The sequence below is a fragment of the Drosophila innubila genome (assembly GCF_004354385.1).
Source record: "Drosophila innubila isolate TH190305 chromosome 2R unlocalized genomic scaffold, UK_Dinn_1.0 1_C_2R, whole genome shotgun sequence".
Classification (NCBI taxonomy): Eukaryota; Metazoa; Arthropoda; class Insecta; order Diptera; family Drosophilidae; genus Drosophila; species Drosophila innubila.
In genome coordinates, this window is record NW_022995374.1 from 25,116,350 (window position 1) to 25,128,888 (window position 12,539).

The following is a 12,539-nucleotide window of genomic DNA, read 5'->3' on the forward strand; positions in this document are numbered from 1 at the left end:
GGAGTATTGTCACAAAATTGGGTTGCTCTAACTTTTATAGTCTCGGAGATAAATGTGTTCGAAGTAGTGTACCATAATTGTCACGTATGTAATAGTCTCTAGTACCCTTTTTTTGGGTACCGAGCTAAAAACAACACGAAAATTTACATTCGGCACTGCGAAAAAAGTAATTATTGTGTTCGTGGTAGGTTACCATTTTTGTACATAGTGCAGAATGCCAATTTTCGTGTTTTTTTTATACATTTTTTTTTTTTTGAAGATATTAGAAATTTTTTGTTTCACTGCGGACGGCAGTTCGCGTTAGTGACGAAAGCATTACGAAGGCGACTAACTATATATACAGCTAGTTGGAAAATTTGCTACGACTGTCCGATCAGATCGAGTTATATACCGATCAAAAGGTTTAGTCTTAACTTACAAAATGGCATACTAAAACTTTTTCTTACCAACTTAGGTCATGAGATACAGGGTTGTAAGTGGGAGGGGAAAAATTTAAATGATTGCAGCTAACGAGGCTGTTGGGGTCTTTTGGTAAATTCTACTTAAAAATACTCGTCGATTGATACCTCAATCACCCAAATCCGATAACTGGTTCAAAAGATAAATAAATTTGAAAATTTTAGTGGACTTCTCAAAATGAAATGAAAAGTCAGTTTGTTTGTCTGTTTGCATCAAAGCGCTAAAGAAGCTTAAATGTAATGATGGGGATTTATATCTATTCGAAAATCTAGAAATGTTTGTTCTATGACTTTTTGAAAAAACCGCTAGTTTAGCGGGAAAACACTACATCCCGCTAAAATTGAAACCTCAACAACCTCCAAACCATAAAAGCTACAGATAGGTTCTATATATCATAAGTTAGTTTTAAAAATCCTGACCGAAGTTAGTTCTTATCGGACCATTATATCATATATCTGTCATAGGACCAATCGGGCGAAAATCAAGTTCTACTATGAAAAACTTTTTTGTTTTATGAGAAATCTTAACCAAACTAATACAACATGCATTTAACTTGGTTTTATATCCTCACCAAAGTTGGCTCAAATCGGACCACTATATCATATAGCTGTCATAGGACCGATCGGTCCAATATCAAGTCTTAGTATGAAAAACTTTTTTGTTTTACGAGATATCGTAACCAAACTAATAGAATATGCATTTAAGTTAGACTTATATATCCTGACCAAAGTTGGTTCTAATCGAACCACCATATCATATAGCTGTCATAGGACCGATCGGGCGAAATCCAAGTAAGTACGGGGTCTCCGACAGTAGAGTATGCTCGGCTGTAGCAACGCGAGCATAGCGAGCAGGGGGCGAAGCCCCCTAGTTTTTTTTTAAATTAAAGAAAACAATTTTTTTAAATATAAAATACGTTCAATATCTTAATTTATATATTTTACTATTTGCCTGCATTAATGATAAAGTTACAATGTCAAAAGCAAAAGCAATTGCAAAATTTTGATATCCACAAAAGAAACCTCTACACGAGGTAAAAGTCGAGTGACGAAAGCAATTTTAGCCCCAAAATTTCTGATATCAATTTGTGACGAAAATTAGTTTAATCTAAAATTTTAAATAAAAATATAAATTAATAAAAAAAAAACGAAAATTGGCATTCGGCACTGCGCAAAAAGTAATTTTTATGTACAAAGAAGCTCACCCTTTTTGCTCACAGTGCACAATTCCAATCTTCGCTTTTTTTTTAAATTTATATTTGTATTTAAAATTTTTAGATTAAACTGAATTTTGTTCGTCACAAAATTGGATATCAGAAATTTTGGGGCTACAAGCCGACCGCAACAATTATTTTAAATATGAAATACGTTCAATGTCTTAATTTATATATTTTACTATTTGCCTGCATTAATGATAAAGTTACAATGTCAAAAGCAAAAGCAATTGCAAAAATGTCTGATATCCCACAAAAGAAACCTCTACACGAGGTAAAAGTCGAGTGACGAACTCAATTTCTAGCCCCAAAATTTCTGATATCCAATTTTGTAACGAAAAAAATTCAGTTCAAACTAAAAATTTTAAATAAAAAAATAAATTAATTTAAAAAAAAGCGAAAATTGGCATTCGGCACTGCGCAAAAAGTAATTTTTATGTACAAAGAAGCCAATTTTCGATTTTTTTTTAAATTTATATTTGTATTTAAAATTTTTAGATTAAACTGAATTTTGTTCGTCACAAAATTGGATATCAGAAATTTTGGGGCTACAAGACGACCGCGGCGCGTGAGAATGCTGAGCATGCACTTTGCAGCTCAAGTGGTCAAACTATACATAACATATGCATGCCTTCTGCATACATATTTATATACCAACTTACTTATACATATATATAAGCACATAGATATAAGCATTGCATGTTTAGGGTTAGCTGAACCCAACATTAACATATAAGAAACATTCTGAATTAAGTAACTGAACGGAGACGACGCTCCAATCTAACAAATGTCTTGTCTATCATATTACGTGACAGAACCGTGACAAGTCGGTCCTTTCATACTACGGTGAACTGTCTTATTACACTGCAACGCAAAAGATATGCTACATAAAAATTTCTGGCAGCACTGATTATTTTATCCGCGCAAAAGCTGTATGCTGCATAGGTTTGCAGCTATGTCAAGTTATTACGTATACTGCTGTCATATTTCAACTCTACGTAATATGTATATATATCTCGAAAAAGCGAATTTTCACAGACAAGTGTGATATGTTAAAAATTTCGATATTGACTATAACATATTAAAATTTGATAAAAATGTTCAATGTCAATTTTTCTAAAATCGGCAAAATGTAAGCCAAAAAACATATTTTCACCTGTAAAATTTTACCTGAGCACTTTATAAAAAAAGTTAAAAGGACATATCTGTAGCTTTTATGGTTTGGAAACTGTTTGGGTTTCAATTTTAACGGGATTTAGCGTTTTTCCGATAAACTAGCGGTTTTTTCCAAAAGTCGTAGAACAAAAATTTCTAGTTTTTCGAAGAGGAATAAGTCCTCATCATAACATCCAAACAAACAAACTGACTTTTCATTAATTTTGAGAAGTCCACTAAAAATTTCAAACTAAATTATCTTTTGAACCAGCTATCGGATTTGGGTGATCGAGGTATCAATCAATTAGAATTTAAAAAAAAATAAAATATATTACCAAGAGGCCCCAACAGCCCCACTAGCTGCAATCGTTTTAATTTTTCCCCTCCCACTTACACCCCCTTATCTCATGAAACAGGTGAGTTTTAGTATGCCATTTTGTTAGATAGGACTAAACCTACACGGTCGATCTAATCGGACAGTCGTGGCAAATTTTCCATATTAGCTGTATATATTGCTCGTCGCCTTTCGCACCCTTCGTGCTGCTTTCGTCACTAGCTCGGAGCCCCCTAGTAATACTTATATAGATTAAACTTAAGCTGTATGCGAAATTGAAAGAATTACAACTTAAAAATGAATCACTGCGGATATTTACAGGGAGAATGAAAAATTTGCTACGACTGTCCGATCAGATCAGATTGAGTGTTAAAGAGTATGAATATTAAAATGCACTTAGAACAAAAGCCAAAAATCTTAATTTCTTCGTATAGTTGAGGTTCCAAAGAAATGTAGATATATTACAATCTAGATGTTTCATTACATGCAATATACAACATTAAGTAATTGTATTTCGTTATGACTGCATTATCTGGAATACGCTGATAAGTGTAATAATCGTATCGTCTTACCCGTATGAGTCGTAATTCCCATTTTGCCCGACCTATAAAAGTGGTGACAAAGTGCGACGACTCTCAGAACATCAACATGAAGTTATTGGTGTGCTTGGTATTGACGCTGGCTTCTCTGGTTTCCAGCGAGAGTAAGTATGGCTGATTGGTTGGCCCTGAACAGAAGGGGACTAACGAATAGTCCGTTGCAGAGATCCTCAACTGTTACTGGGGAACATGGGCCAACTATCGTCCTGGGGATGGTAAATTCGAGCCCTCGAACATCGATCCCAGCCTGTGTACTCACATCAGTTACACCTTCTTTGGCATTGAGGCGTCGGGAGAGTTCAAGTCCTTGGACACATGGCTCGACATGGACGATGGACTGGGTAAGCTAGTGATTATTTTGGATCTCTAAATTAGTCTAAGATAATCGTATTTTCATTATGCAGGTTTCATTAGCAAAACCATTGCCCTGAAGCAGAAAAATCCCAAGTTGAAAGTCTTGGCAGTTGTGGGTGGATGGGGCGAGGGGTCGGAAAAATATTCGGCCATGGCTGCAGATCCAGCAAAACGCTCTAGATTCATATCCTCCACATTGGCATTCATCCGGCAACACGGCTTCGATGGTCTGGACTTGGATTGGGAATATCCAGCACAACGCGGTGGCGGTCCTCAGGATAAACAGAACTTTGTAACCCTTTTGCGGGAGATTAAGGAAGCGTAAGTGTATTACAACCCTTGAAAACTGAAGCACCAAGCTTAAATTTACTACTTATTCCTCTTTCTCTCCAAGATTTGCCCCCTACAATTTGGAATTAGGCATTGCTGTAGGCGCCTCTGAAGCCTCCGCGCAACAATCGTATGACATTCCCGCCATTTCCAAGCATTTGGACTTCATTAATGTGATGACCTACGACTTTCATATGGCATTCGATGGCTATTTGGGCTTCAATGCACCCTTCCCCGAAGTGGAGCAGTCCATCGACTACTGGCTACGTCAAGGTCTGTGGCTAATTGTATCCTTTTCTAGAAAGTTTTTAAATCAAGCTAATAATTTTTGAATAGGTGCTCCGGCCCAGAAACTGATCCTTGGCATCGGATTCTATGGTCACAGCTACCAGATGGCAGACAGCTCCCAGAACCGACCAGGCGCCCCCTGCACAGGAGCCGGAAATGCTGGCCCATTCACTCAACAGAGTGGATTCCTTGGCTACCACGAGATTTGCATGAACAACTGGCAGACTGTGTTTGACGACCAAGCCAAATCTCCGTACGCCTTCCAAGGGGATCAGTGGGTTGGCTTCGACAACGTCCAGAGTATTGAGCTCAAGATGAAACTGGTGGACTCACGCAAATTGGGTGGTGCCATGACCTGGTCTATTGAGACCGATGACTTCCACGGTCGCTGCGGAGAGAAATTCCCCCTCCTCAAGGCAATGAACAGAGGCTTGGCAAGAACAATCATTTGAATTTCTTCAGCTGCAACTGGTCCGAGCTAATCAAATGTAATAAGTAAATAATAATAATAATAAGACCGATTGGAAAGCAGAGAGTTCATCCATATCTTATTTGCTTTTTAGCTTTTGCCTTCATGCTTACATATACGTACAGTATTATCAAGGACGCAGCTAGGTAGGGAAATGGACTGAAAGCATTTTTTAAATCTTAAAAATTTTTTTTTAAATATACATATAAAATATATGTTTGAGAAATTCCACGGGTATATCAACCTCAGTCAAAAACTTAAAATTTTTCAAAAACTCACATTTTGTGAAATTTTCTTCCAAAAACAATTAAAAACAAGTGGGAAAGGTTATAGTCGAGATCCCGACTATAGTCTCTTCTATTAGTTTAGAATCTTCTATCATTCCTTAAGAAATGCTGTTCTTCTTTAGCTCCTCCGTTGCATTAGCTTTATAATCTTACCCTTGAATCTTCAATCTTTCCATATCTTTGGAAGGAATATTATATCATTCCCCTCCACAAAAAAGGTGTTAAGTCTGATATTTCGAACTACAGAGGCATTGCAAAGCTTTCAGCCATTCCTAAATTGTATGAAAAAATCCTTGTTTCATCTTCAACCTACTTAAAGGTACGACCCAAAAAGTGCTTCTTAGGTCAACCATTTCGAGTTCGGTTCACGTTACTTCTGGTGTACCTCAAGGTAGTCACCTGGGGCCTTTATTAGCTCGGTTCCCAAAAAAATGGTTACTAGCGCCTATTAGATTCGTGACAATTATGGTACACTACTTGAGCACCTTTATCTCCGTTTAATTGAAATGCTATTACATTTGTTCGAAATGTCCATTTCTTCCACCACTAGCTCTTATTCGAAATATATAGGGGGAAATGTTGCTTTTGCTCCAAAATGCTAGATTTTAGTTGGAGGAGTTGAAGTGCGGACAGGGCATTACGTGGGCATATTTGCCTGACTTTTCGTAGCCAAGGATTTGGGTCTAGCATTCTGGCAGAAAATGTTTAAGTACAAGTTGTTGTTGTGACGTATGGCACATGTGCTCACTGCCATGCTGCCAATGTGTAGTGAAAACCATATTTTTGTTTCATAATCCTTGTTAAATATTAAAGTCTAAAAATGTGCTTCAAATATTTTCTTTCGGTAGCTTAGAGTATGTTGTAGATATTCCGTAAGCTTTTGCCAGTTGTTTTCTTTTAAATCATTTAAGATTCCTATTACTTCATCTTCCCTGAGCTTCGGCTTGGTGAAATAGAGCAAACGTATCTCCTTTAGCACGGTGCATCTCCGTTTCAATCCCATTTAACCCATTTCTTTTTAGAATGTTTTTCCTGAAGGATAGTCTAGGTGTAAGTACCTCCCCGAAGTAATTATACTCTGGCGTTATTTGGATATAATTGCCTTCAAAAGTCCATTTCTCCAAGCTCGATACTTGTCCGCCTTTTCTTCGATTTTGTTGGGTTGACTCTCATGCTCCACAGTTTGCAATAGTCTACTAGCCTGTATATCATTATCTACAGCACAGATGGGCTTTCTGCTGATAAACCGATTTCATCGGCATACATCAGCAATTGAATATTCTTTCCCATCACATATTTGCCTTTTCCGAGAAAATCATACAGATCGTTTAGCTACAAAGAAAAAAACAATGTCGACAATAGACAGTCTTGCCGTACACTCATTTGAATATCAAAGAAATTTGAAAGATCGTTTCCTGTTCTCACTGCTGTTTTAGTTGATTTGTACAAGTCTTCATTGACATTTTACATGATACTCCCATCGTGCTCAGCTTATAAATCAAGGATCTTCTAGCAACGGTATCAAAGACAGCACTAAAATCAACGAAGAACGCTTTTATTTTATTATTTTTGTGCCAAGTTAAATGTACTATGGCAGCCAGATCGTATGCATTGTCCGCTGTCGAGTAGTTAGCCCAAGAGGCCAGCCGTATGTTAAGAATGCCGATAAATGTTTTTGCAATGCAGTTAATAAACGATATTCCACGATAATTCGATAGCTCATCTGCATTTTGAATATGGAAAGACAATGCTGATATTAAAGTGTTAATCTAATTTTACTTTCTCGTATATATCGGTGTACGTTTTGGACAGACACTCAATAAAATTATTTGTGGAGTGTATGGATACCAAACGCAGATCAAGTTTGCTACCAATTTTGGATGCCACACCCCCTTCGCCCACAAATCGCACAAAATGATTCAAAGAAGCAAATTTTAAGGCAGCACTCCCTAACTGAACAATCAGTTGAGAAGTATGCCTATTAAATGACCCTGAAACTTTCAAAGCGATTGACCCATAAATAGAGAAGATATTTCGGAGTAAATTTTTATTCAATAACTACACCTGCATGGCAAATTGAATGTCCAAGCGAGACAGCATATATACGTTAATATATATTAACTGGTACCCATTTTTTTGGGTACCGAGCTAAACATCGAGCGATACACAAAAATATCATACGTCTGAGTAAATCAGACTTTGGCGATACATAAAACAACTTATCTATCTATACATATAAATTTCTTTGTCCAGTACATTCATTCATTCACTCAATCACTCGTCCATATATCATTGTATCATTTATTGTTATTCGTTTTTTCTTTAAATCAAAATAGTAGAGTTTAAATATTACTTTTTTTTAATTTATTGTTATTCGTATTTTTTTAAATCAAAACTAATATTTTGCTACATTCTGCATTTTTATTGTTGCTTGCAGCGGGCTTGGTACTTAGGTAGTGAAGAGAATGGTGTCGTAGACTCATGGGCACGGGGTCGCGAGCTCGAACCCAGACCGAGAAAGATTTTATTTTTATCTATTAATAGGCGAGCAGTGGGTTGGCAAGCGAAGCGAGCAGGGGGATGAGCCCTCTAGTATTGTTATAAAATTTAAAATTTTAATTCAATTTATATACCCTTAATTAAAAAAAAAAAATAAACATAAATATTATCGATATCATGTTATGAAAATCTTGATGTATAATTTATGTACATTCAAATACTATATACAATTAAATTGAAATATAATTGTGTTAATATATAATTATGTATTTTTGCATGACAAAACTCCAGATGACGTCACATTTTTCAGTAAAGCCAGACAGAAGCTGATTGCTATGCATGAAAATGCATGAGAGGACAAGCGATCATTTTGCAGCACTACTTATGCATCGTTGCCGAGTAATTTTAATTTGCTGAATAATTTTAATTATTTATATTGCCGATTCCTCACACATATATTCAATAAGTTTCTGCTTATTATTATTGTAAAAAAAAAACTTAAACTTTTCCGCTTTAAAAATCTCATAAAATTAGACATTGTCTTTTATTTCAAATTTCGAGCGCACTTCAGCATGCTTTGGCAGGCTCGAATTTGTTGCGTGAGAGAGAGAGAGAGAGAGAGAGAGAGAGAGAGAAAATGGGTGCAGCCAGAATGCAGGCTGAGAAAGTTGTATTTTGTAGATATCTTAACCAAACTGTTAGAATATGCATTTTGTTGGCTTTGTAAATTCTGACCAAATTTGGTTTAATTCGGTTCCATATATCAAATAGCTGCCATAGGCTAAGATCACCACTTGTTATAATACAAATTTAAATTAATAGTTATTTTGCAAGTTTTTTTAAAAATAAGCATATAAATTTTGTTTAAAAAATTATAACTGTAGTATGGCCTAGCAAGGGCGTAGGCAGTGGGGTTCAGTTGAGCCACAACCCACACAAACCCACATTTTATCAAAGAGATCATTTCAAAATTCAAATAAATTTCTATACATTTTACGTCAAGATATCTCTGATATAGTTATCAAACCTCTTACCTAGACATTGAAAAACCGGCCATCAGAGGTGTTTAGCTTCACATCAGATAAGCAAAAAAAATTTAAAACTTAGTGCTCGAAAGGTATTGAGTATATATTTCAGCTGTGGTACTATTCATAAAAGATACAAAAAATTTTAACAACATTTTTAATTATTGAAGTATTTGGTAAAAAAAAAATTTTAATTTGATTTACAGGTGTGTTCCAGAAATCTCTAGGGATTATGAAGAAAAATGTTTTTGAAAACAACCGTATGAAATGTTTATTTTCTTAAAATGTCGGAGATTTAAAATTTTGAGACATATTTTTTTTGCATTCTTAATTAATTTTAAAATATTTTAATTCAATTTAATAAATATTTAATTTTGTCAAATCTCAAAAAAAAAATTTTAGACAATTAAAAGCAATGCTTTCTTTTTTCAGGAACACCAACAATTGCTTTTCGGTTGCTTTATCGCTCATATAAATTTGTAGAACACACTTGATAGTCATTTTTATTTTATTTGAAAATCAAATTTATTTTATTTAATAATTTTGGGGCATAGAATATTGCTTTTTCTATGCTTTTTATAGAACATTTTTAGAACATGCCTGAATGCTCTGTTAAGAATACGTTTGGTGAGTGCGCACATAAAACTACTCTCCGAAAAAGTCTTAACTTATATAGTTTTGCAAAAAATTCACGACTACTAATAACTAATAGTAGTTGAAAAGTGAAATAATTTTATGGCAGTCGACTTCAGTGACTTCGAAAATACATATTGTATATCAAAAATATGAAATCACTGACATTTTGTAAACTCCGAAATTTTCAAATTCTTAAAATCATTTCTTTAAAAAATCTCTACAGATTTGTAGTGGGTGGATATTCAATAAAAAAAATTTTTGTTGGAACACAGAGTTCAGTTGAGAATTGTATGCTCAACGAGAAACATAAAATAATAATATCACATCGGAATTATTTAGTATTTGTGTTGTTCAACATTTAAATACTCATTCCAAGAACTGAATATCTGTTCATTCTAACATATGTACCATCCCTGATTATTATTAGTATACGTTTTATTATAACAGTCCTTTAAATTCGCTGCTATTTAAAGAGAGCCCAATTATTTCCTTATCCTATTGTAAATATTTTAAGCGATATAAATAAAACAGTATTATTCAAAATACTATTTATAAAAAATTTGATAAGCCAGTACTTAGGGGGCCGACAATCACCCTTATCTCAATGTACTTAGATTAAACTTATGTGGTATGCGAAATTGAATGAATTACGACTTAGGAATGAATACTCGTATGAAAGGGTATGAGTACCACGAAGAATATCAAGATGCACCTGAAACAAAATTCAAAAATTTAAATTTATGCGTATTATTGAGGTTCAGAAAGAATGTAGAGATATTATAATCTAAATGTTCCATCAGGTGCAATATACAACATTTAGAAATTGTATTTCCTTATGCATGCATTATCTGGACATCGCTGATAAGTCGAAATTCCCATTTTGCCCGACCTATAAAAGTGGCGACGAAATGCGAAGAGGGTCAGAAAATAAACATGAAGTTATTGGTGTGCTTGGTATTGACGCTGGCTTCTCTGGTTTCCAGCGAGAGTAAGTATGGCTGATTGGTTGGCCCTGAACAGAAGGGGACTAACGAATAGTCCGTTGCAGAGATCCTCAACTGTTACTGGGGAACATGGGCCAACTATCGTCCTGGGGATGGTAAATTCGAGCCCTCGAACATCGATCCCAGCCTGTGTACTCACATCAGTTACACCTTCTTTGGCATTGAGGCGTCGGGAGAGTTCAAGTCCTTGGACACATGGCTCGACATGGACGATGGACTGGGTAAGCTAGTGATTATTTTGGATCTCTAAATTAGTCTAAGATAATCGTATTTTCATTATGCAGGTTTCATTAGCAAAACCATTGCCCTGAAGCAGAAAAATCCCAAGTTGAAAGTCTTGGCAGTTGTGGGTGGATGGGGTGAGGGGTCGGAAAAATATTCGGCCATGGCTGCAGATCCAGCAAAACGCTCTAGATTCATATCCTCCACATTGGCATTCATCCGGCAACACGGCTTCGATGGTCTGGACTTGGATTGGGAATATCCAGCACAACGCGGTGGCGGTCCTCAGGATAAACAGAACTTTGTAACCCTTTTGCGGGAGATTAAGGAAGCGTAAGTATATTACAACCCTTGAAAACTGAAGCACCAAGCTTAAATTTACTACTTATTCCTCTTTCTCTCCAAGATTTGCCCCCTACAATTTGGAATTAGGCATTGCTGTAGGCGCCTCTGAAGCCTCCGCGCAACAATCGTATGACATTCCCGCGATCTCCAAGCATTTGGACTTCATTAATGTGATGACCTACGACTTTCATATGGCATTCGATGGCTATTTGGGCTTCAATGCACCCTTCCCCGAAGTGGAGCAGTCCATCGACTACTGGCTACGTCAAGGTCTGTGGCTAATTGTATCCTTTTCTAGAAAGTTTTTATATCAAGCCAATAATTTTTGAATAGGTGCTCCGGCCCAGAAACTGATCCTTGGCATCGGATTCTATGGCCACAGTTACCAGATGGCAGACAGCTCCCAGAACCGACCAGGCGCCCCCTGCAAAGGAGCCGGAAATGCTGGCACCTTTACTCGTGAAAGTGGATTCCTTGGCTACCACGAGATTTGCATGAACAACTGGCAGACTGTGTTTGACGACCAAGCCAAGTCTCCGTACGCCTTCCAAGGGGATCAGTGGGTTGGCTTTGACAACGTCCAGAGTATTGAGCTCAAGATGAAACTGGTTGACTCACGCAAATTGGGTGGTGCCATGACCTGGTCTATTGAGACCGATGACTTCCTCGGTCGCTGCGGAGAGAAATTCCCCCTCCTCAAGGCAATGAACAGAGGCTTGGGTGTAAATGTGGGAGGAGGTGGCAACGATACTCCTGCACCAACCTCAAAGCCAGGCGATGGCAATAATGGAGGCTCCAACGAAAAATGCACCACGGATGGATACTTTAGGGACAGCAGCGACTGCAGTCGCTTCTATCAATGCGTAGGCGGAATTCGCTATGACAGCCAGTGCGGAAACGGATTGTATTTCGACTTGAACTCCTTTAGCTGCAACTGGCCCGAGCTAGCCAACTGTTAAATAAAGATTCAATACTAAACACGATTTTAAAGCAGAGCTCTCAAACATCTGTTACTTGCTTTCACACACACATAGACATATTATTTATAAATGATTTGATCGACAGGTGGCGTTTATTAGTCGTTCATCATTTGCGTTTACGCTGTCTAAATTTTATATGCAAAAATCTCGGTAGATGGCGTGACATTACCCTGGCTCTGCATCCTGTTATAATAATCTGTAGGTAGTATATTAGTTGGTCCAATAAAACTGTTCAATACAGTATGTTTTACAGAATTTTGTCAGGGCTCTGGTCCCAGATTGAAAGCATATAATGCAGATAAGTAAGTTAAAATCAAAATCAATTTGACTTGCAACACTT

At 36.6% G+C, this 12,539-nt stretch overlaps 2 protein-coding genes across 3 annotated transcripts; both read left to right on the plus strand.

Moving 5' to 3' along the window:
* The first annotated feature begins 3,784 nt into the window (after nt 1-3,784).
* On the plus strand, nt 3,785-5,430 carry LOC117785329 (acidic mammalian chitinase-like). Of its 2 annotated transcripts, XM_034623282.1 has the most exons (6): nt 3,785-3,864; nt 3,925-4,101; nt 4,165-4,435; nt 4,509-4,717; nt 4,781-5,227; nt 5,296-5,430. In XM_034623282.1, the coding sequence occupies exons 1-5, from the start codon at nt 3,810-3,812 to the stop codon at nt 5,182-5,184; spliced, it is 1,116 nt and encodes a 371-aa protein (XP_034479173.1). In that variant the 5' UTR covers nt 3,785-3,809; the 3' UTR covers nt 5,185-5,227; nt 5,296-5,430. The 2 variants fall into 2 exon arrangements, with proteins under 2 accessions (XP_034479173.1, XP_034479172.1); XM_034623281.1 differs by lacking the exon at nt 5,296-5,430 and having other exon boundaries at nt 4,781-5,267.
* Nucleotides 5,431-10,549: 5,119 nt separating this feature from the next.
* On the plus strand, nt 10,550-12,214 carry LOC117785381 (acidic mammalian chitinase-like). Its single transcript, XM_034623349.1, has 5 exons — nt 10,550-10,636; nt 10,697-10,873; nt 10,937-11,207; nt 11,281-11,489; nt 11,553-12,214. The coding sequence occupies exons 1-5, from the start codon at nt 10,582-10,584 to the stop codon at nt 12,176-12,178; spliced, it is 1,338 nt and encodes a 445-aa protein (XP_034479240.1). The 5' UTR covers nt 10,550-10,581; the 3' UTR covers nt 12,179-12,214.
* Nucleotides 12,215-12,539: the final 325 nt, after the last annotated feature.